This window comes from Spinacia oleracea, chromosome 6 (genome assembly GCF_020520425.1).
Source record: "Spinacia oleracea cultivar Varoflay chromosome 6, BTI_SOV_V1, whole genome shotgun sequence".
Lineage (NCBI taxonomy): Eukaryota > Viridiplantae > Streptophyta > Magnoliopsida > Caryophyllales > Amaranthaceae > Spinacia > Spinacia oleracea.
In genome coordinates this window covers 145,091,748-145,116,996 of record NC_079492.1, presented here as the reverse complement: position 1 = coordinate 145,116,996, position 25,249 = coordinate 145,091,748, and the positions used below count along the sequence as shown (strand labels likewise).

The following is a 25,249-nucleotide window of genomic DNA, read 5'->3' as shown; positions in this document are numbered from 1 at the left end:
ATCGAACATGAGTTTCTCCCTACCAAGTTCAGCCTCAATCACCATTGAATTAACAGACAATTGGTATGTAAGTAAGATATAAGAACATAACGAATGATGTTTTGGTAAAGTGTTCCGAGAGCATGTGTACGATAGGTCATGGATTTAAATTCTTCCTGCAATACTCCATCATTTATAATTTACATTGTCTTTATGGCTCATTTGCACCTAAAGTAAAAAATTAATGTTCGACCATAATATTACGGAGTATATTTTCCTTAATAATAATCGTGTTAGTAAGCTTATACAAACGTGTCTAGTGAGCTTTTTCCCCTGATATTTATCATGATTTATTTCCTTTTTATCTTATGAGTATATGCGACAAAATGTTTAGAGTTTTCGACAAACTATATAGAAATATCATTAATATCGTAATATTCTTATAAATTTGATTCATAAACACATTTCTAAAATTGTATGTGGGATTTAATTTAATTTAATTAATTATAAATCTTACGTCTCACAACCCATTCTCCTGATTAGCTACAAAACACACCCTCCTTATCGAGATTATAAGTCAATTGCAAAACAAAAAGTTAAAAAACTACCTTTTTACAAACCACTTGAAAATGATAATCCTCTATAGAAACATTCAATTAAACATTATCCGACATTTTTTAAACGTCATGCTCTATCAATCAAGGTTTTGGGTTGCCAACACCTACTTTGGATGATTATTTATACTTATTACTCCGTACTTACTATATATTGGTAAGTTATAAAATGCGCATATTTTAAAAAATATATACATAACTCAATAATTGTTGCGTGATATCAGTCACTTTTTGTAAAGAATAAAAAAAATAGGTCACAATTTAAAAAGATAATATAACAATACTAAAAAAACATAGAAAATACTAATTAACAAGTACTACAATGATATAGTACAAGGAGTTGAAAGAGATATTGTGACTTTGAATTAGAAATAAAACATAAATAACCAACTAATTTTGGTTTTTAGAAAAACCAATGATATGAAATTGTCAACGTTTTGTAGCTAATAATAGTGTGTGAATTGTGATTAAATCCAATAAAATACCGAATCATCCAAATTTTCTTTAAATTAAATTAAAAAAAAGCCAGAAAATCCTGTGCATTCTTTGTCAACCGCATCAAATTGCCGTCACAAATAGTCGATTGTATTATGTGTTTCTGAAGGTGACAAATCTAACAACACATTCTAGCACAATAGCTATACTGCTGCTATATACAACACTCTTTCCAGCAAAAGGATATCTAAAGATTTCCCTACAAGTACCAAACTTATAGGGTCGTTACAAAAACTAAACATTCCTTATTCTGATTTTCACCTACTTGAGCGTAAATGGCTATGAATTTGTGAGAAATACATCGCATATAAATCATCAGAATTATTTGATAGACATAGACTGAATAAAAGAGACTTACGTAACTCCGATATCATAAGTTGTAAACAGTGTTGATTGATGGATGACATTTTTGCTTACAAGTTTTGCTCCACGAAAAGACTTGCTTGAGGGTGCAATCCTGCTTCTTTCAGGGTCAAAGTATGCTTTTCTGGACTATATACTGTTCGGGGGAAGTTGGAGACTAGATTGTAGCTCTCGAAGTTTGAGCAATCTAAAGAATCAACATAGTCATATAAAGATTGGATTGTTGCACTGCTTTGGAATCTCCTCTCTTTACGTTCTCCAGTTGGGAATCGCACCAAAACCTGTTAATCAAATTTAGATGTAAAAGATGGTCGATCTAGCAAATATATGATGAAACAAAGCATGAGAAATACTAAACCAAGGGGTCGTTTGGATGATCTTGGGAAGTAGAATTTCCTAGTTAAAAGTTCTTCCCATGTATAAGCATTTCCTAGGATTAGATGGTATTGTTTGGTAAACATGGGAAGTAAATTCCCATAGGAAGTTTCACTTACCTAGGAGAACCTAGGTAAGCAACTTCCTCAATTTTGTAGGACGTGTGACTTCCCATGTTTTTGTAAACCAAACAACCCTACAATCTTCCACTTCCTAGGAAGTCATACTTCCCATGGTATTTCATGTCAACCAAATATCACCAAATAATAGGAAAAAGGTAACCGCCATCATATAAAAGCAATCTTGAAACAAAATTATCAGTATATGATAGGAAAGAAGAAAACAGTTGCAAGATAAAGATGGGATTTACTTGAGTAACGTCAGGTCCTTTCTCAGGTTCAGCACCTAGAGACAAAGCCTTTTCCTGCTTTCTACGAGCTAAAGCAGCTTCTCTTTCAGCTGCTTCACGTGCTTCTCTCTCAAGTGCCTCTTCTTCCTCCCGGAGTTTTCGCTCCTCTTCAGCCCGTTCCCTCTCAAGTCTCTCTTGTTCTTCTCTCCTCTGTTGTTCCCTAGCCTGGGAGGAGAATTAATGTAATATTCAAACAGCAATGCCATGGAATACATACCCACAATATGGAGGGGTTGAAATTTTAGATTCTTTAGATACAACACCGTCCCCGGAAAAATAGTCACGTATATAGTACGATTTTAGATGTTAAAAAAAATTAACATTGTCAATTTCCCAAATATAGAAGTATATGTTCTTGCATGCTTAATTTTCCCAATAACCCACTACTTTAATAGACAGATGAGGAGATGAAAGAAATAGCACAGCTTATTATTATAAAGGGTCCTTTTGTTAAAAAATAAATGTTATCATATCCTTTATATGAGGATTGCAACAATGTAAAAACTGATCCTCAACGAGGGGAATATATAGGAGGACAGAAACAATAGCTGAGTTAGCAATCAAGTTCTTTCCTAGTGTATCATGGATTAATTATAGTGATTTATATCTTTCTGGTATACTTTCACTCTAATTAACATGTTCTCCCAAAACTACTTTATTGTTTGAATCCACTGATACTTTTTTATCTTGGCTTTGCCATTACCAATAACACATCACAAAACCTTTTGAGCTATCACAGACTCTGCTAAGACCTATGGACCTTACATGTCTATGGAACACTAAAACCCTGATATTACAAGCAAAGTAACAAGTTATAAATCTTATAACCATCTTTAGTTCTAAAAAAGAATCTTATAACCATCTCATCGTACATACAGCAACAATAGTAATCTTCCTTTAAATTTTGAAACCACATTGTAGCAACCGAATTCATAAAAATATTTGTTTAAAAATCTGCAAAAACTTTACAAGACACCTCCAAAAAATGTAAAAATCGCACTTTTTCCTTTTTAGAACCCATGAAACTATTTCAAGGAAGAGTAGGCAATCTTCAGGCACAAACACGGACCCAGTTGTACAAAGTGAAAAGGTTGAAGACTCAAAGGCATCACGACCAAGTAGACAAATACATTATACATACAACAGCAAAAGATTATTCTGTGGTACCTGATCAGCTTCTAATGCAGCCCTGTAAGCAGCATCTTGTTCTTCCCTCAAGCGTATGTTGGTCCTCCTCTCCTCAGCTTCAACCCTGGCTGAGACAAGTACAGGTGCAGTTTCTTCCAGAACTCTCTGTAACATAGAAAGCATCTCTTCAGGAGATCTTGGGCCCTCAATCTGCAGCAGAGCAATAAATTACGAACAATTTAGAATAGGCGAATGAAGTAGGTCGCCGAATACCAATGAAACAGCATAAATCAACTAGTTAATGACAGCACACACTCGCACGTAGAATAAAACGATTACATTCGGACTAAAGATTACCTAAATGCTGACAAGAATTAAAACACACGTATATGTACCAACCCAAAGAAAGGCTAGCACATCATTAGCCTCTGAAACTCACAGCAGCGCATCAGGGTATGAGACAGTATTATCAAAGACTACACATCCCATCATCAGATCCAAAATGTTATAGAACTACTGGTCCAGTCAATCTTGTCAATTATTTCAAACCGGATTCTGCTATCTAGATAAGTTGAGCAGAACAGATACACCCAATAATCACACAACAGGAGAGAGAGAAAACACCAACAACCAGCTAATGATGGACGTGACTGAACTAAATGACTTAGGTGTAACATGATGACCACAAGTGTTAGTAACAACTTTGTTTCCACAGGCAAGGAAATCTATTGAAAGTTTTAAACTTTGTTTATTGATTTCCTATTATGAAAGAGTTCTCAGACAGCACAATGGCATCAACTTATTGCAAATTCTTACAAGACTCAACATCAACAATAACTGCAGGCCTATATTTGAAATTCAGATGTTTGTAGCCTTATGCTAGCCCAGTCTAAATTAATACAGAAACTACTTCTGGAACACCCACAACATGTATTGCAATTCATTACAATAAACATGGTAAGATGCAACAGCATACCTCACTTCAAACAGCTGAAAGAAAATTTAAAGCAGCCATATGCCTTAATACAAATATAGAGAAAGGCTGTAATTGTCCTGCATCTAGCCAATAAAGGGACATAATAAAGACAGTGATATTTTCTACAAGGTTCGATCCAGGGGAGGAGGAGGGGGGGGGGGGGGGTGTTTGATAGAGAGCCAACAAAAGCTAATATAAAGATATAACATGAGCCTAAAGTAGATCATTCATATTTCCAAATGATATTTCTTCTCCACCACCAATTCAAAAAGAAAGGTCATCGATTTACGTGTTAAAAGAATTGTCATGAAAACGATCATTTTAAGAAATCACTACTTCTCGGAAAAGTGAAATTAAAAACATGAAGTCCAGAAAATCCACTCTTCACCTGGTTTCTTTAAACGTAAAGTTCTTAGTAGCCTAGGATAAAATAACCACGCATTTGCAATGTTAACAAAAGCCCGAAGATTAGTGTTAGTACATAAATGACCTTAATAATCACTATTGATGAGGTCAGGTAAACCGTTGTTAAGAAACTTTTCCTCCCTCTCCCATTCTTTGAAGTTCAAATTCCATTTCAATTTCACCTCCATTCCTCTATCCCCAAAGAAATAATCAGATCCTGACAAATATACCCGCCAATTCCCTCTTGTTCTATCTGTCTGGCCTGCTTTCTGCTTCCAACTCTCTTCCTTCTATCGTCCTGGTCTTCTTCCTCCTTTGACACTCTCTCTATCTTTGCTAGTCTTCTTCCTCCTTATTACATTCATTCCCATCACTCACTCTCTCCCATAATCTCAACCCACTTCCATGCCACTGCAGCTTCATATCAAACTTCAAGTTCTGAGCACACAGAATTAGGAAGTAGAATCAACTAGACATCTTTTTTTCCACCCAAGAAATGCAAAAGTTCGATTCAAGCCAACACAATCAGAACAACTGTGCTATTCTGCTAAACACCCCCACCTCCCTGAATACCTGGCTTGCACCCCAATAGCCACACTCATAAATTGCTATATCACCTAATTGCGATAAGATATCCCTGTTAGGGTGTTAAATTGTAACTATAGGCTCAAATTTATCGTTAAGGAGCAGCGAATTTCACTTGCAAAGCCACCCTAAGAAAATTTTGCTTAAGTGCTCCATTTTCAGCAGGGAGATTCGTGAGGGGTGGACAAATTGATACTATTGGGTACACTTGGTGGTTCTAATTGAGAAGGCAAGGAGCAGGCTGGTTTTGTAGGATTTGAAACTGGAAGAGGAAAATCTGGAGGAAAATAAACCACACACTTCAGCCTTTGGATTTTACTGGAAGAGGAAGAAGGCCAAGATAGAGAGAGAGCATCGCGGTGGCAGGAGAGCAGAACATAAGGAGTGAGTGGGCAAGAGAAAGATAAGGTTATTGATACTGTTACCCTGCCGTCAACATGAAGGTAAAGTTAGATGAAAAGCAGCAACACAGCTTATCCCAGACATTCTCGAAAACTCCGAATTTGTTTCACTAGGGTTACCCTAGAAGTTAAAAAACAATTTAAAATGTTACTTGCCACACACACACACACAAAAAAAAAACGATTTAAAAATGGTTGCAATACACCGATACTGGACAGTGGAGAGTTATTAAGGGAAGTAACACCCGGGCCGCCCGGCCTAAGTCAAATGCTGAACTTAACCACTTCACACACCCACAAAGAACCAAAACAGAAAACTGTCAAGCGATGATCAAGATATACATTAACAAGCTGGGTTAAAAACTTTAAACATGTACATCACATTGATTACTAGTTGATTCACGAGTAAGATAATGAGGCACTCTTGTGAAATGATGTGCGACTAAAACCCATATCACATTTTCCCAACCAAATTAAATATGCCATAACTCAACTTAGAGCAACAAACATGTCACATTTCTAGATTTTGCCAAGAATCCTTCTGAACCCGACAATTTCGTCCAAACAATCTCCACTTCCATTTAGCAATCAGTAACCAGCTTATTCACCATCAATGGACCTCCACCAATCGATTCTCATTTCTCTCTCCTTCCTCGATCCATTGCCCAAATGACATAACACTTCCTCCTAGAGACCCCTACCAAACTCCACAACAAGTTTCTAACACACAATCAGCCCTAGGCACCCTTCTCCCCATAGTCCCAGACTAAGTAGCACGGATACGGATACGGGTACGGATACGGGGACAGAAAACGGCAAAATCAAAATTTCTAAAAACGGGTACGGCTTGGATTCGGCAAAAAATAAATAAATAAATAAATAAATATAATACATTTAATGTATAATATTACCTTAAATTTAGTTTTTGTAAATTAAATGGAAATAAGCTTATTAATTTACATTATTTCAATCACAATTAAAATTAGATTATTAAAGAATAATGTTTCATACTCATCAGTCTTTACTCAACAAATAAAGATAGTTTCCCTTTAACAAAACTAGAGACATTAAGTCATCTTTACTTTAGTGGGTGACAATTGTATTCCCCCCACTCACCCATCCAAAAAAAAAGAAGAAAAGAAAACAGCAACAAACAAAAAAAATAACGAGGATTCCAGCCTTTCTCCCTCAATAAAAAAAGGCAAAAAAAAACAGAGAAAGTTAATCAATACTCATCGCCGGCGAAGGACTGAGGGAAACACGGAGAAGACGACGGCGTAGAAGAAGAACCGGCGAGGCGGCGACTTCCTCGAACTCTCGAAGAGAACTTCGACTTCCTCGAAGCTTCCTCGAAGCGGCGAACAGGAAGAACCGACGACTTCCTCGAAGTTGGGACAACCGGCGGCGACGACCAACAACCACTTACCAATGACGCAGGTGACCAATTTGGTGAGTTTGAAAATAAAACCCTAATTTATGATTTTGGGCTTCCCAGCTACCATAATACCCCTGCATTCGTGATTTCAACCCCGAATGTGTACCCACCTGTCCCCGAAAACGAACCCAACCGTACCCAAATCCCACCCGCGTACCCACTATTAAGATTCGGCCCGGGGACGTTTTTGGGGCGTACCCGTCCCGTACCCGTACCCGGTACGGGATTCGGTACCTGGGAGGCGCACCTGGGCTTCGTAGGTCCCAGACCCAAAAACACATACACACACACACAAAAATGCAGACTCGTCTTGTTTCACAAACATCCAATTTGTAAAGAAAAAGGTTTCAGTAGAAAGATATTTCCAGCAAAGAAATTCCTTGCAAACTACTCCACGTCAAAAAAGAATAAAAAATCTAGGAATTGCGAGCCAATGCTTAGTGTTAATTAAGTTGCATCCAGATACGAAATGAGCCGAAATGCACCTTCCTCGAAGTCACAGTTATCTCTCACAACCCTCCTTACCAGTCTTTCTTCAATTCAAACTCGTTGAAGAATAATTCCATGTTTCCATATGGTGCAACTATTGATTGATTGATTCATTGTTTAGTTCAAGGAAGATTAAAGGGCAACCAATAGCAGAGAAACTTTACGAAATTTGTATAGATTACCCAGAATTTCAGAGAGTAGAATTTCTAAATGAAAATAGGCTGGTTGGTAAATAAATTACCACTTGATCTGAATAATTTGCCAAAAAGGACCCTAGGCACAAACTAAATTAACAGTAATAGACGTCCTACCTTTACATGTTCTATCAAAAAGTCTGTGGCTTTGTTGTGCCAGCCAGGTCAGCTAGATAGCTCATTTGGTCATTTTTGATGACACAGGTTTTCTCTATGTGAGGCTATGCTAATAAGTACTCCGTATGTAAGTCCAAAGAGTGCACTTTTAGGCCCTAAGATGTTCACCTTATTTCTACTTAATTTAGGAAAAATAAGTCCAGTTACTTTAGATAAGTTCAGAAAAATAAGGGATGCTCAAGTACAATTTATAGCTAAAATAAGTTTTGATAATAGAAAGCACCCTTAACCTAGTACGATTTACAACTAAAACTTAAGGGCCCTTCCAAAATACTTATAACAAGATGAAGCACAAAAGTAGATCTGCAGAAATTAGTTCAACGGAAAGGCTTGTTTTTGCTTGTTGATGCCTATTTCTCCTTATATCCAAAATGCCTTTCATGATCGACATGCCCGACCACAGTCCAAATAAGGCTCGCACAGACAGCCATCAAACCTCAAGTAAAAGGTTATATCAACTTCAATGCAATGTACATTCTACCTAGCAATACAAGCAATGACACCAATACTTATAAACAAAGCTTTCAAACAGTGAAACATGCACTTGCAGACATCACCAACTAGATAGGACTTGCTTCCAATGATGCCAAACGAAATGGATTACACACACTAAACACAAAAGACAGACACTTGATCATACTACTATACAACAAAATATTTCAGCTAAAATTAACTTTATCATGGATAATCAGTTGATTAGCAACTTACAAATACTGCCACTACAACTTATTCATCACGACAAGAAGTTAGCCCAACTAAGCACCTAGAGTACATTACAATGCAATTATCATAAAACCCACTTTATATTCTTCCAACAACCAAATTAAACCTCCAATGCTACCCCAACCTAGAACAAAACTAATCACATATCAAAAGTTCTCACTTGTCACCAAGTAGTCATATAAAAAATAAAAATAAAAACCAGGTAAATTGCAATTAAAGCTACAATCAACAACATTATCAAGCAAATGAACTTTAGCAAAAACCAGCAATCCTACCTGCTGAAGCAAAGCAATCCGCTGATTAGTAGCAGCCATAACAACAGCACAAAAAGGAAACCTAGATGCTTTCAAGCTATTACTCATCTTAAATCCCTCAGAAGCACGAATACTACCGCCCCATGCCACAAAATTCTCATTCACAAAATCGGCAAACACTTCACTCCCCAACGTCCTCTCCACAAACATGGGCGTATCAGGATGATCCGGCGAATGCAAATACACAAACAACAGCTTATATGCGTGCCTTGACCGCTGAAGCGCATCCATAAACCCCTCCGAAACAAAGTTCACCCTCATAGCAGACCCATACTCTCTCTCCAATGCTGCCACAAACTCCATCGCCTCGGTAGCCGAAGACGATACCTGAACCAATGGGCTAGCAGAAGACGACGATTCCACACCCCGGCGGGCCCCCAAGCCCAACATCCCAATCGAATAAGACAATACCCCACCGGCGGCCCATAACCCTAGCCCAACCGCGCCGGAGACCAACCCTAGACCACCAGAAACAACCGAAATGGGAAGAGTTATAACCCTCCACGCTAAACTAGGGCTTCCAGGGGTTAAATCGGACCTTACAACGGCATCATAATCGGAACTTACAACGGCGTCGTCTGGAAACGCACTAGGCAGAGATTGTTGGCCACTGCTGCCGACATCAGATGGAGGTTCTGATGTATCAGGATTACCCGTAAAAGCGGCGATTGCGAGCTCGAGATCCCAATTATGAGCGGCGAGAATCTCTGTGCATAAATCTGTGTCTTCTAACCCTGTAATTGCTTGAAAATACGCCAATTTATCGCTCGCATCCACCATTTTTGCAGTCTATCAAACCCTAGATTTCTATATACTCGAGTATTGTCGGCGTCGGAAAATGATGATTTTCTCTCTCCTCTATCTGTGTAATTTGTTAATGGAGCTTTTTTTTTTGGATATTTTCTGACTTTTCAGAGAGGTTTATGGTGAGAAAAATGATCAGACATGAAGAGGGAGAGGAAAGTGACGGTAGAAGAACGGAGGGTACCGGAAATGTTGGCAACGGATGGGTTAAAATTACAGATATGCCATTTGACTAGTAGCTACTCCTTGAGTCCTTGCGCTATTAATTGAAGTAATTATAAGTTTATAACAACTTCGTACTCCGTGCCAAGATAATAGGATATTACTCTGTACAGTGGCGTATCTAAAATTTTGAAATATGGTAGACATTTTCTGATAATTACATAATACAAAGTATGACATAAAATAAATTAAACTGGTTCATTTTGAAAAGTACTATTAAAAAATCGGTGTCTATATACGCATATATATCTCATCACACTAATAATTACATTGGAAAAAAATATTTGTCTTATATTAGTCATCGAACCCACAACCTTCCTTTAAAACTATGGAATACGGAGTACAAAATAAGAAAATACTTCGTTTAATTCGAGTTGTTCTAATTTTCTTTATTGAACATGTAAAACCCATTAAGGTAACGTGGGAGAGATAAAATGAGTAGAATTGACGAATTTATTAAGATATTAGATGGAAAGAGATTAAATTGGGCGAAAAAATAAAAATAAATTGGTATTTTATCACAAGTGTTACAAGTTCATATATTAGTATTGTTCTTACTATTCCTTTATTGTAGAAGTGCACTTTGTACTCATAGTCTCATAATCACCCCAATTGTTAGTTGTGGCTTCGAAGTACTCATATATTATACTCATAGTACTCTTATATTATACTCATAGTCTCATAATCACCTCAATCTCAGAATTCTAGCTTATTAGGTAGTGTTCTCTTCACCTGAATTTCACTTATCTTATCTTATATTATCTTATCTTATTGGCCCTGAACTTATCTTATTTTATCTTATCTTATCTTATTGACCCTTATCTTATCTTATCTTATCTGAACTTATTGACCCTTATCTTATCTTATTGACCCTTATCTTATCTTATCTTATTGACCCTTATCTTATCTTATCTTATTGAAACTTATAGTATTACCTTATGTAATATTTACCTCACCTTATCTTATTTTATCTTATCTTATCTTATCAGACCTGAAATAAGTGAAAATAAGGTGGAGAGAAGAGCCTTAGTTGTAAGTTGTGACTCGTACAAGATGTGGCTTCGGTTCATAGGTGTTTTTTTTAATGTTTGTCATTTCATCTAATTTTTTTTTGTTATTGTCTTACTGATGAGTTATTTATTCACCTCAGAAACAAATATCAAACTCGTGTATTGACAATGGAAAAGGATAACACTCAAAAGAATTTCTTTTTTTTTTATTCAAATGAAGGTAACTTAAAGTAAAGAAAAAACAACAGAATTAAAAGCAAGGCTTAAAACCTATGGAGGTATGAAACGAGGGAAAGCTACACCTCGGACATCCTCATCTAAGATTCTACGTAAAGCTACAGGGACTACTTGTAAAATGTTGATGCTACTCTCTTGCAAGACTCCTTGATTGGCTAGCCAATCCGCCACACGATTTCCTTCACGGTATATATGGGCCACTTTCATGTAGGGTGTGGCATTTATTTAGAAAAGTAGGTGAATCCAAAAAAAAGCATATGTTTTGGTTGCTTGTTTAGAGCTAGTAGATAAGATAATTTATGAGAACTGGGATTAAATCCCTCCTAATCCCACCAAACTATTACCCAGGCATGAGAGTTAGTAGGTGGGATTTGATTTCTCCTGCCTACTAATGATTTTCAACTTAATCCATGTTCTTTTGAATTGAATGAATTTAAACGGAACTAAACCGATTACAACTTAACTAGAAAAAAAAGGCTTTATTTTTATTTTATTTTGATAGTGCATTACAATCGATCTATTGAATTGATTTAATTTGAACAGAACTAAACTTAATACAACTGAATTGGAAAAAATAAAAATAATTTTTTTTTTATTTTTTTATTTTTATAGTCATTATAATCGATATAGTAGGGGTGTAAATGAGCCGAGCCGGTCAATAAACTACTCGGGCTCGGGCTCGTTTAAAGCTCGTTCATGTTCGTTCATTTATTAAACGAGCCGAGCTTGAACAACTTTTGAAGCTCGCTTAATAAACGAGCTTGAACATGAACATAGGTATGCTCGTTCATTTAAGTTCATGAACAACTCGTTCATTTATGTTCATGAACAACTCATTCATTTATGTTCGTGAACAAGTTCGTCTAGTTATATTATGTATCATATTTTACCATATATACGTTTTTCAAATATAAATAAAAATCATGTTTTTGACTTTTGAAATCTGTAATAGAATAAAAATATTTTGAAATAAAATTTTAATTGCTAAATTAGTGCTCTTTGACTCTTTTTAAATTATTAGTTTGTTTATTAAATAAAGTAATGTACTTTAATCTTTATTATTAGATATGATTATAATTTGTTAGATTTTCAAGTGGTTATACTCTAAAGCTCGTTTAAGAATGCTCGTTCATGAAAAAAGCTCGTTTATAAACTCGGCTCGATTAATAAATGAGTCGTTCACGAACAGTTCGCGAACACAAAATCTTTTAAACGAACCGAGCTTGAACAGATTTTTGAGCTCGGTTAAAAGCTCGGGCTCGGGCTCGGGCTCGAGCTCGCATAAGTTAAATGAACATGAACATGAACATGAACAGGGTAAAGCTCGGCTCGGCTCGGCTCGTTTACACCCCTAGATATAGAGAAGTGATTTACAGACTAAATATATCGACCTCTCAACATTATGGATCGATCAACGCAACATCCATCTGAAGCCCAAACTTTTGTCATTACGAGTTTAATTTGCAACCCATAAACCCAAAGCCTATAAGGTTAACGAATTTGATTTTCCATAAACTCTATTTATTAAAACCCTAAACCCTACTTATAACACACCTTGGAGGCCAAGACAAGTAGACTATAACACCTCTACACTGCTTCTTCTTTTTTCTCTTAAATCATATTCATATTATTCTTACTCAGAAAATTAAGGAGCAAATCAAATCAAATTAAAATTCACAAACATGGTGTTACAGAACGACATAGATTTGCTGAACCCGCCGGCGGAGTTGGAGAAGAGGAAGCATAAACTGAAAAGATTGGTGCAGACTCCGAACTCGTATTTCATGGACGTAAAGTGCCAAGGTTGCTTGTTCATTACAACTGTGTTCAGCCATTCTCAGACTGTGATTATGTGCCCTAGTTGTAAGACCGTTATTTGTCAGCCTACTGGTGGTAAAGCTAGGCTTACTGAGGGTTGCTCCTTTCGCCGAAAGGCAGATTAATATGTTCTTAATCTGGAGGATTTTTGTTTATTAGGGAAATAAAGATGTGATGATTAATTAGGGTTTTTTTTTCAGATGTATCAATGGGGAATTAATTGTTTATTTATGTGTCCATGAGAGTTCTTGGGAAATTAAATTTTGAATCTTTGTTATTTGTTTATGCTATTGATCATCATGTTTCTGGCCAATTTTCTTCACAAACATCGGCAATTGAATTGTTGTTTTCCTTATCAAATCAGAAAAAACAAGTTCAAATCAGATATGGAAAGAAAACTATCTTGAAAATTTGCAAATTACTACCTAGATTTTTTGTGTAACTTTGTAAATTACTCTTCTAAAGTAGGAATGACCCACAATTATTATATTTATCTATCTCTTCCCACTAAATTTTTTTTGTCACCACTATCCCATGTACTAACTTATGATATTAAATTGCGTACTGGACAGAGGGAGTATCTAGTCTAGTTTGTTAAAAGTTGTCAATTATTAATTTTCCATAATAACTTAGGACCATCTATGGCTTCCATGCGATATGATCTTTACATCAGTCCTATATAGCGGAGTAATATGATAGACCAAAACCACTATAGTACTCCGTAGCAATTTATCAGCAAACGCAGTTCCTGTCTTTTGAAAGATTTGAATACTAGTCTATAACTCTATACCAAAACAAATATTTGCATGTAAGCCAAAGTTGTATTTTTGGGGAAGAAAAAACTTGGCAAATTTGCCAAAAAGGACCTTTTATAACTCAAATTTTGCGAGAAATGACCTTATATAATTTTTTTTGTGAAAACACACCTTAAATTATTATTTTTTGCGAGAAAGGACCTAAGGGAAGTTTCCGGCATTGATTGAGCTTTTCCGGTCATTGACTTGCACGTGAGCAGCACGTGTGGCTTACGTTGGCTAAAGACATAGATTTTCCCGAGTCTTGAATTTTCAAACTTGACTTTATTTCGATTTTTTTTTTCAACTTTAGGTTTTAAAGCTTAGAATTTTGGAGGAAAATTGGGTGTGATTAGCAAAATAAAGTCACACGTGCTTCTCACGTGCAAGTCAATGGCCGAAAAAGCTCAGTCAATGCCGGAAATTTACTTTTGGTTGTCTTTCGCAAAAAAAAATTACATTAAGGTGTGATTTCACAAAAAAAAAATTATATAAGGTCCTTTCTCGCAAAAAAATTTACGTTAAGGTGTGATTTCACAAAAAAAATTATATAAGGTCCTTTCTCGCAAAATTTGGGTTATAAAAGGTCCTTTTTAACAAATTGGCCAAAAAACTTAGACCATTCAAAAGACCTATTACAAGAAAAAACTAATGTACATCTTATGCTCAGCTATATTTTACTCTTCCGAATCCTAAACTACTGAATACTGATAACATAATACAGCAATAGCACATCTGAAACACAAAAGTTATCAAGATTAAACCTCTTCTATTAGAGCTCTATTTTCGTCATTTGTCTTCTTCTCGGATCTCCTCCTTTCGTTGCCTTTATATTCCAACTGGGAAGCCTTTTCAGCCTGAACAACAACTGACAAAGAAGACCAAACTTCTTCGTCTTGCTCATTCACCCAACACAATAAAAAGTAGATCTTCCTTCCAGCAGATTTAAGCCTGCTCTTGACCTCTAATCTCGTCCCTTTTCTTGATTTCTCGGTTTTCAGTTCCATCTCTCCTGCCTCAATCATCCTCTGCAGGTCGCATAAACCACAGACTAAACCGGCCCTACCAAGGGAAATCAGGGACACTACATCATCAATAACACCAAACCCAAACTGTAAACCACCCATGTGTCTAAACGCCGGAGAACAAGTCTGTTCTAAGCAATATGAAACAGTTTCTAACATGGATTCTGGTTGACCACTTTGGCCCAAAACAGAGGATACAGTAGTGACTACCGTGGAAGCTCCGATAGCATCTGATGACCAATCCCCGTTATAAAGACGGAGGGTGAAACAGTAACTGTATAGAATGTCAACCAGATGAAAAGCGAGAAGTGGGGAAGGCTCTGCGGAAGTAAGCTTCTTAAGTGGCGGTAATGGTGTCTCTGGTCCAGGTGGAATTTCACTCTCTAGGTTTTTTTCATCGGAGTTTGATCCTGATGCTTCTTCTCCACTTGTTAAAGGCTGGATAAGTTGGGTTCCGTTGTGACTCAGAGATATTGTTCGAGCAGAAGGTTTTAACCACCATGGTTCCCATGGCTCGATCATCTTGCTCAACTCTCCAGTTGCTATAGCTCTTTGGAAAAGTTTCTTCTCTTCAGCGGTTAGGTCGTCATAATTTATTTCACCTCCTGAAAACAGATTTTATGTTTCAAAACGAATATACTCTCCTTAAACAAAATAAAGGGTCTAGCTTCTAATGAACAAGTAAAGGTCTCTAGCTTCTAATGAACAAGTAAAGGTCTCTAGCTTCTAATGAACAAGCATTTCACAAAAACTGAAGAAAGTCTTCAACTTCATAGTTTAATATGGAAGTACGAATACTATGAAATTGAAAAGTGGCATAGTTTTCAATGAGACAGTGTGCAAGGAAAATATTGAAAAAGAATGAGAAGCAGGTCATAGCAATAGACAATAGGGATAGTGTAGTTGATAGTTGCCTTTAAAATGACCAGGCAAACAATATGTTATCTACAATAAATGCCATTAGGAAAGATGAAACTGAAAAGGATATACCTGATAGAACCGTTTCAATTGTCTCTTCAGAGAGGGTTGCCTCTGCAATTTAAGATATATGGAGTAAGATGACATATTCAAAGAAGAGCTCATAATATAACTGAGCTTAGAGAAAAGAAAAATGCAACTATGCAGAATAGAAAAAGTTCAAATTCATAAATGACCAGTAACAAATCTTTTAAAGAGCCTCGACCATTACTATGAGGAGATATGTGGATTCCAATGAACACAAGATGCTACTTAAGAGCAAGCAATCTGAAGATGAACACTCACAAGAGTCACAACTACTACCCAAGTAATAAACTTATGATATTAAAGAAGAAGAAAGGAACCAATACACTCACAACCAGCAACAATTTTAAAACGGAAATTCAAAAACGGCTTCCTAATCAGTTACTCCATTGTGGCTTCTCTTATAGATTTCTACCACCTTGTTATGCTTATTTTGCATTAACTCATTACTGTTATCTAGTATTATTCACAAACACTATCCTCAGTATTGGTAGTATTAAACAGATGAACTTCTCAATCCCTAAAGAAACATACCATCCTCATCCATGTCATCTTCCTCATCTTCAGCATGATATCTTTTGAGTATTTCCAGCATCTTTTTCTTGCTCTCGTCATCAGGGCGTAGCTGCCTCATCCCATCCACAACATTCTCCCGCATAAAAGATTCAGTGCATCGGAGGCTGTGAGTCTGCCAAAACAACCACATAATGGTTCAGATACTATCACAACATCGCTTAGATCATAAATCACTTCTAAACTTATAAGAAAGCCCAAGGGAATTTGGGTTTAGATAAATACGATTGAAAATGTTATGGCTAGCAGTAGATCAAGCAGTCAAGTGAAACAAATGACTATTGTAAAAACAATTGAGTTTACATTGATAATTAATACAAAAACCAGCCATATCCTTAATAGTACTCCACTTCATATATACAGCTCTTTGCTCATTACACTTCCAAACAATTTGCTAGAACTTGCTATTACCTAATTAGGTCATAATCCCATCCCTCACTCCTCTTAACCTAACCTCGAACTTCTTCGAGCTAATCTATAATTATATATACAGCTCTTTGCTCATTACACTTCCAAACAATTTGCTAGAACTTGCTATTTCCTAATGAGTTCTACAATTGGCTAGGAAACGCCACTTCGTATTTATCAACCAAACAACTCCTAGCATGTTTTCTAACAATTCGAAAAGGAAGATTATTTCAGGGCGAGGGAGTATAATCTAATTGCAAGAACAGCAACAAAACATTTAGGGAGTTCAATTGATATAGGGATTACAAAATCAGCTAAATTCGCAAAAACGAAAACGAAGAACATAGTTGCTAAAAGCTAAAAAATACGCATACCTTGTAACAATGAAGGGAGCAGTACCTGGTGTTGCAGCGAGGGCAAGTATATTGCGAAAACTGCTTCTGACATCTACATTTCCCAAATTGAACATCGAATAATCAACAAACATTCAACCAAAATCTAGAACAAAATAAAATTACTGAAATTGATCAGTTGTCGATTTGAATTTGGTGACAATTAGAAAAGAAATACAACAAATTGATGAAACTTGGTTAAACTTACACACGGCAGATAACGCGAGAAGTGGCGGAGTTAAACTGCGAAGACTGAGAGGAATTGTCAGTTTCAGAGATAGCAATAGTTTCCTCCATTTCCAACAACGCCAATTTGAAATATCTGTAACTTTAGTAGAGAGGATGAGGAAGAAGATGAAGAACACCTTTGAAGAGTTTATTCGGAGTCCCAGAAAAACCTGGAAAATGGAAAGTTGTGAAGTCGTGAAATCACTGTTTTTTCTAATGAAGGTATTGGGCTACGTTTAAGTTGTTGGGCCTCTAGTGGGTTGAAGGTGTTTGTTATTTTTTTTTTTTTGATAAACAAATTAATTCATTGATAAAAAGTCTTACGACATCTACATATATAAAGATTTAAATCTAACAAATACATAACAATCGAATCAAATAAACACTTTCTTTCACCATAGCTACGATCGTAGTATATCAAACATTCTGTATACCCTCTTTTGTATCGCTGAGATTTACAGCCTTCATTGACGAGGGGGTCTATAGATCTGTTGTAGCCGTGACAAATATGATTTTCGTCTGATTCGTCTGATTGTAGTCGGAAGATTGACATCCTCTTCGATCCCGCATGAATCTTTACCAAAGAAACAACCTGAATTAAACTAAACACACAAAACTTAACTAGAAACAAACCCACCATAGGGGGTACTTACTAAACTGAAACAAACAAACCCACCATAGGGTACTTACTACACTGAAACTATGAAGTTTTATTGTGATCCAACGCAAAAACACAACAGAATTGAAAGAGAAGGGGTGGAAATAACCAAATTTCCGAAGAAAATTGGCTATTTCCGCCCTAGAAAACTCTAATTTTTGTAAACCCTAAAAAGAGAGAAAAGAGGGAGAGAGGGGAGACTCCTATAGGTGTTTGTTATTTGTATAGCCCAATTGATTTTTTTTTTCAAGCAAGAACAAAAACTTTCTTTTTTTTCGGTGTACTACCCGGTACACCCTTAGGGTTAATGCGAATTCGGGGCGAGTTTTGAGTGGATAGGTTCCAGTCCCCTCCCAATTGTTATTGTGGGGGATCGAACACGGGTCCTCCCTACCAAGTTCAGCCTCAATCACCACTGAACCAACATGCAATTGGTAGCAATAACAAAAACTTTGCCAACAGGTTACAACTCTCTACAAGGGATGAATATCTATTTCCCGACAAGTTTTTGGTTTTCGGTTTTCGGTTTTCGGTTTTTGATTTTGTGATTTTATATTTTATACTACGTAATTTATATCCCAATGATACAAGTTGGGTTATGAACTTAAACTTATTCGAAGTTCACATTTATATTAATAACTTTGCATGTATACAATGTTTTTAGGTTTTATTGAAAAGTGAAAACTGCTAAATATAACCTACATACTGGAGAATTTTGGATTTTTTTCGTTTCCAAAAACTTTATTGAATAATAATGAGAAAGCTAACCACGTAAATATTAAAAAATTTATTTATGTTTTTACACTTCTTATTCTAGATCTAGATCAAGCACATAAATCCTATGCTACGTGCCCAAAGATTAATACTAGACATGTCCAATGGGCCAGGTTAGGATCGGGTTAGAATAAATTGGTTGGGCTGGGCTTATTCTAAATTTTGTCTGGCCGGAATAGGTCGGAATTAAACGGGCCAGGCTAGGGTGGGCATTGTTTGGTGTACATGTTTTTCAATTTTACATAGGAAGAGGCTGGATTGGGCTTGACCAAAGTCAAAGCAACCATACCAAAGCAACCACCATGAATCAAAAAACAAAATTAAATAGGCAAATTTGCCAAAAACAACCTTTTATAACCCATTTTTAGCGAGAAATAACCTTTTATAAAAAAAATTGCAAAAAAGGACCTTAAACTAAAATTTTTTTTGCAAAAAAGGACCTTAAACTAAAAAAAATTGCGAGAGACAACTTTTTTGTCTTTTCCGGCATTGACTACTCATTTTTCCATAACACATAACCCCGTAAGAGCTGAATCCAGCTCCTTAAAATCCCATTAAAATAAACCCTTTAAAAGTTCGGTTCATTTATAATATTTATGGGCTTAGCCCGGCTTTTAATGATTCATTGATTCCCCAGACCATTTAACAAGTCTACTCAATACACATAACTCCTAAGGAGTTAAGACCGTAAAACATCAAATATATTTTGGGGTGTTTGGTTATGAGAGTGTTTGAGACAAAAAGAACATTTTGAGGTGCATTAGAAGTTTGATTTTTTTAAAAAAGCTAATTGAAAGTGTTTGGTTAGGAGATGTTTGGAAGAGAGTTTTAAGGTGAAAAAGTTAATTCTCAAAACACTCATCATATGAGCTTTTTACAATAAGAGGTTTGAGAAAGTGAATATAAAATTACTATTTGTCCTAATATTGCCTAAAATTACAACACTTAACAACCTTAGCGTTCTACATTATTTCCTTTACCCCATTAACTACTCGTTATTTGTTGTAATAAAATTTATATTAGTACGTTGAAGTACTTAATTAAAACTATTGCAATCATGCTTGTAATATCATTACTAACATTTCTTTTTCTTTTTTTTGCATATCAATAATTTATATATTTAAAATTTTAAATTAAGAATAATTTTTTTTAAAATATATTTTTATATTAATTTTTAAAAGGGAAAATAAATTTGTTTTATTTATTCTATGCTTATTTAAAAAATAAAAAGAAGATAATTAACACAATAAACTATTGTCTAATACTAATAAGAAACAAAGTATCCAACAACAAAGTATCCTTAAAGGTCAGTTCACATATTAAACAGCTAACCGCTAACATCTAATTTACCAAACACTTTTACACAAATAGTTAATTCAACCAAGTAGTCAATCCAGTTAATACACAGCTAACAGCTAGTCAAACCAGCTAACAACTCCTAACCAAACAGGGCCTTTCTAAATTTATACTCAACGTTGAAACTAGACCTTATCGTATGCAGACGACCCATTGGCCTGATCCAAAACATGCCTGGGATTGGCTATAATTATGTGCCCATTTTTGAGCTTGGTCCGAAAAAAGGCCTGAAAGCCTACTATTTTTGGCCCGGTATGATCAACTGGATTTTTTGATATGTTACAAACCTGGACCAATCACCCATTTGATCAGGTCTAATTTAATTTAAGGAGGTAATATTAATATTTTCAGTTTGATCTCCTTACATACAAGACTAGCTAAGTAAATTAACAGATAAATGGAGTTGGAAAAGGAAGAAGAAAAAAGGTGACCTTTTGATGATTTATTTAGTGGTAGATAACAAACATGTTAGTTAAATAACCTTAACACACACAAAAATTAAATTTGACTCACTTTTAACACCATGTATTGATATATATGATCCATATCATTAGATGATGGTCTAGTCAACTTGATATAAAATTCTAGAATCATGGTAGAAGAAAAAGTAATGACTTTAAAAACCACAACTTGAGTGTCCATCAACACCAATATCATGGAAAGAGATGTGACATTTTGTAAATAAATCAAACACGGCCTTACCTAGCTAGGGGAAAAGCCAGTTGCACTAGACTTACTACTAGACTTGGGAAATTCTTATAGTTTACCCTTTACTCAGAATTTGATTATGACATAAAGAACCGACCTCATAACCAGAGTCCATAGTCCAGAGATTTAAAAACTGTACGTACGTCTATGTAAAAGGATTCTCTCTCTAATTCAAACACCGACCTCGCCACCACAACACTCCATATTTCATATTTGTAGTATCTTCCCTAAGTCAAACATTCTTTACTCGGTGTTTGAAGGAACTAACTAATGATAAGAACTAAAAATTATTGGGCAAGAATGTTAGAATATGTCTGGAATCGGTCAAATCCCTTACTACAACGCGTTAACACTAAGGTCATTTGTTTTGGGTTTATTTTCTGAGTTTTTCCGCATCTGTCTAAAGAGTACTATATAAACTCTCAAGGTTATGGGCTGGTTGTATTTTGTAATCTGTACTCCTCAAGATCAATAAATTTTCTTCTTCTCTGTCTGTAGACGTAGCTAACACATTGTTAGTGAACCACGTTAAATTTTTTTGTTCTTTATATACGTTGTTTTTAATCTTTCTTGCTTCCGTTATAACAAAGAAAATCACAAAGTTAATCGCTTGATTGAGATGATTTATGATTTGCCTAATAGGGTTGTGCATTATCTCCACATACTATCACACATCGAGGGAGCCAGGGAGGTCCATGATTTATAATTACTTAATTAATTAGGGATCTTTAAAATACTATATTTATTTTTTTGAGCTGAGGGATAAAATACTAGATTTATAATTACTTAATTAGGGATCTTTATAATAAATATACATAATAGGAAATACTACACAACACACAACTAAACAAAAAACAACTTGCCCTTTAAAATAAAAAATCAAAACTAGATATTAATTATTAATATCTATATTAATTATTAATATCTATATTAATTAATCAATTAATTAATTCGTATACACAAACTTCTGTATAATATATATAAAAAAAAATTGTGTGCCTCCGATCTACGGTATTTTACTGTACATCCAACCTAGCGCGTAAAAAGTGAAAAATAGAACTCATTCAAGGTAAAAAGCGACACAGACCAAAGATAAAAGTGAAACCAACCAAAGATATAAGTGACCTTATTTGAGGACTAAAGTTATCTTACTCAAGAATAAATGTGATTACAAGTCCCTAGCTAACCAATGAAAATGTGACCCTAACGATAAACAATGAAGTGACCCTGATCAAGAGTGATATGCTTGTTAAAAGTTATAACTATGACCAATACAACACCAACAATGAGAATACACCAATACAAAAGTGTAATATTATAGTAGGCTATGTGGGACTTGACCCACACCATGTACAATATAATACATTGCTCTACAATTTAACTATTTAAGCTAATAGTCTTGAAAATAAGGTAACTTATAACTATAATAAAGAAAACGAAAAACATAAATAAGGATAACTAAAATAACAGAACATGTACGGATAACTTTTCTTTTTTGGACCGCCGCACAATATATTATCGTAAATCGGTCTTTTTGAAAAGTTTGTGTAATATATAAGATTCGTCCATAAAATAGATTATGCTCATCGCTATATAAATACTCTGTATATATACTACGGAGTATCATTTTGCGTATAAATCGATATATGCGTACGTAAATATTTCGGATAACATTAACGATATTGTATCAACAAATACTAAAAAAAAGTTAGAAATGTAATGAAGCCGATCGAGATTTTGAATCAATCGATGTTCAATGTTAGTTTAAACTCAAGAACGTATTTAAGATCAAAGAATGTTGGCATGTCGTACGTAGTTAATTAGCTAGAATTGGTACAGTAGTTTGTAAAAGAAAATCAATAGTTATAGTACGTGTGGAAAATAGAAAACTTGAATTAGAAGGCAAAATGATAACGCATAGACCTACAAACCCCAATATTGCCCACACATTTTACACACCTCACCACACCCCCACCCCAATTACTACATACCTGCTTTTAAGTCGGCTATTTTTTTTATTTACATTTCCATTTTATTTCCATCTTTTATTTTTTGGTCCGACCATAATTATTATCAAACATTTTCATTATGCTTGCATACAGTTACAGGAAATTAAGAAAAGTAAATTATTATTATTATTATTATTATTATTATTTAATTATTTCTTTATGTATTCTCTGTAGTTTCTCGTATACTACCACTACAAAATTACAGAAACTTTTTTGTCAGGCCGCCTGACGCTCACGCGCACGTCAGACCATCGCTTATCCCACGCGCGCGTGAGATCACGCGCACTATATGAAAGCAATTTTTTCTCTCTCTTCTCATTTCCTCTGTTCTTCTAAATGATTCATTTCTCTCTCCTCTCCCCTCTCCTGGTTAAACGCTCCTCAAACCCTCCACCTCTTTCCCCCAGATCTCCTCCACCAAGAAGCTCCAATCGCCAAACCACCACCACCTACACCATGGCCGTCGCCTGGCGCAGCCGAAACGCCCATCGATATCTCTCCTCTCCTCTCAACGTGCAAAACTTCCTTCATCGCCGGAGAGGACAACCATCACCACCATCATATTCGTCGCCGCCGACGACCTTACTCCCTCTTCAAACAGTCGAACTCACCAATTTTTAGGTTTTTGCGGTTATTTTTCCTTTAATTTTGTTGAATTTACGATTTAGGTTTTTGATTGATTTGGTTGATATTTTTGATTTTTGATTTCATGATAATAGGCGGTGATGACGGTGGTGGAGGTGGAGCTATATCCCAGCCAAGTGAGAGGCTGTCGATTCCCAAGCCGGCTCCGAGAGCTCGCCGTGCTTCGGTTGTGGAGATTGGGGTGGAGCGGCGGATGTTTGATCGAGGATGTCAGTTGCGTTGTATTTCAGTCGATTGCAAGGGAAATACACTAGCTTTTTGTATAAATTTTGTTTTAGTTATAATTTTTGTATATTTAGTTATGAAATAAAGGATTTTAGTTATGTACAATTTTTTTTTACATTTTATTTTTTGTTTTAGTTAAACTTTTATTATATTTAGTTAAGAATAATTGTGTTTTAGTTAAGATTAAATATATATTAGTGAAGAGTAATTTTGACTTAGTTATGATTAAAAAAAAATATACTTTGCGAATACAGTTGATGTTACCAAATCCTTTGCGAAACCTAAACAAAAACAAAATCGAAACAAAAATTGAAGCACCTAAATATAAAATCAACAAAATTATTAAAAAAGGAACTGGAAAAAAATCATAACCAATTGGTTCAATTACTTTAACTAATTCGTTCATTTTCTTAACTAATTGGCTTCGTTAGCTTTGAATTTCTGGTTTAACTACTTGGTTCAATTACTTTAACTAATTCATTCATTTGCTTAACTAATTGGTTTCGTTGCTTAACTAATTGAATTTCCGGTTTAACTAATTGGTTATATTACTTTAACTAATTTATTCATTTGCTTAACTATTTGGTTTCGTTCCTTCATCAATTGGTTCTATTGCTTTAACTAGAAATAATCACTTTAACGAAATAGGAACAACATGAGCCAAAACCCTTTTCCAAGAAAATCATTAACTAATTGGTTCGGTTGCTTAACTAATAGGTATCATTGCTTAACTAATTGGTTTGGTTGCTTAACTAATTAACTCTAGTGCTTAACTAATTGGTTTCATTGCTTAACTAATTGGTTCAAATGCTTAACTAACTAGTTCGATTGATTAACTAATTAATTCCAGTGCTCAACTAATTGGTTTCATTGCTTAACGAATTTGTTCAAATGCTTAACTAATTAGTTCGATTGCTTAACTAATTGGTTCAAATGCATGTTTAACTAATTGAATTTCAACGTTTCACTAATTGGTTAACTAATTAATTCAAGTGTTTAACTAATTGGTTCAAATGCTTAACTAATTAGTTCGATTGATTAACTGATTAATTCAAGTGCTTAACCATTTCGTTTCATTGCTTAACTAATTAATTCAAGTGCTTAGCCAATTGGTTTCACTGCTTAACAAATTGGTTCAAATGCTTAACTAATTGGTTCAAATGCTTAACTAATTAGTTCGATTTCTTAACTAATTGGTTTCATTGCTTAACTAATTAGTTCGATTGCTTAACTAATTAATTCAAGTGCTTAACTAATTGGTTTCATTGCTTAACTAATTGGTTCAAATGCTCAACTAAT

At 35.2% G+C, this 25,249-nt stretch overlaps 3 protein-coding genes across 6 annotated transcripts; 1 reads left to right on the top strand and 2 right to left on the bottom strand.

Annotated features, from left to right (window-relative positions):
- Positions 1–1,156: 1,156 nt before the first annotated feature.
- Positions 1,157–10,065, bottom strand: LOC110796415 (plant UBX domain-containing protein 10). Its single transcript, XM_022001477.2, has 4 exons — positions 9,024–10,065; positions 3,403–3,573; positions 2,197–2,400; positions 1,157–1,732 (listed from the first exon to the last, which is right to left on the bottom strand). Exons 1-4 carry the CDS (start codon positions 9,840–9,842, stop codon positions 1,502–1,504), a joined length of 1,425 nt encoding a protein of 474 aa, XP_021857169.1. The 5' UTR covers positions 9,843–10,065; the 3' UTR covers positions 1,157–1,501.
- A 2,833-nt stretch (positions 10,066–12,898) lies between these two features.
- Positions 12,899–13,479, top strand: LOC110794947 (40S ribosomal protein S27-2-like). Its single transcript, XM_021999918.2, has one exon. The coding sequence runs from the start codon at positions 13,018–13,020 to the stop codon at positions 13,276–13,278; it is 261 nt and encodes an 86-aa protein (XP_021855610.1). The 5' UTR covers positions 12,899–13,017; the 3' UTR covers positions 13,279–13,479.
- Positions 13,480–14,476: 997 nt separating this feature from the next.
- LOC110796425 (uncharacterized) lies at positions 14,477–17,778 on the bottom strand. Of its 4 annotated transcripts, none has more exons than XM_022001487.2 (5): positions 17,556–17,778; positions 17,330–17,402; positions 16,509–16,662; positions 15,963–16,004; positions 14,477–15,577 (listed from the first exon to the last, which is right to left on the bottom strand). In XM_022001487.2, exons 1-5 carry the CDS (start codon positions 17,642–17,644, stop codon positions 14,706–14,708), a joined length of 1,230 nt encoding a protein of 409 aa, XP_021857179.1. In that variant the 5' UTR covers positions 17,645–17,778; the 3' UTR covers positions 14,477–14,705. The 4 variants fall into 4 exon arrangements, with proteins under 4 accessions (XP_021857179.1, XP_021857187.1, XP_021857195.1 ...); XM_022001495.2 differs by having other exon boundaries at positions 17,355–17,402; positions 17,556–17,696; XM_022001503.2 differs by having other exon boundaries at positions 17,355–17,453; positions 17,556–17,695.
- Between the last annotated feature and the right edge of the window lie 7,471 nt (positions 17,779–25,249).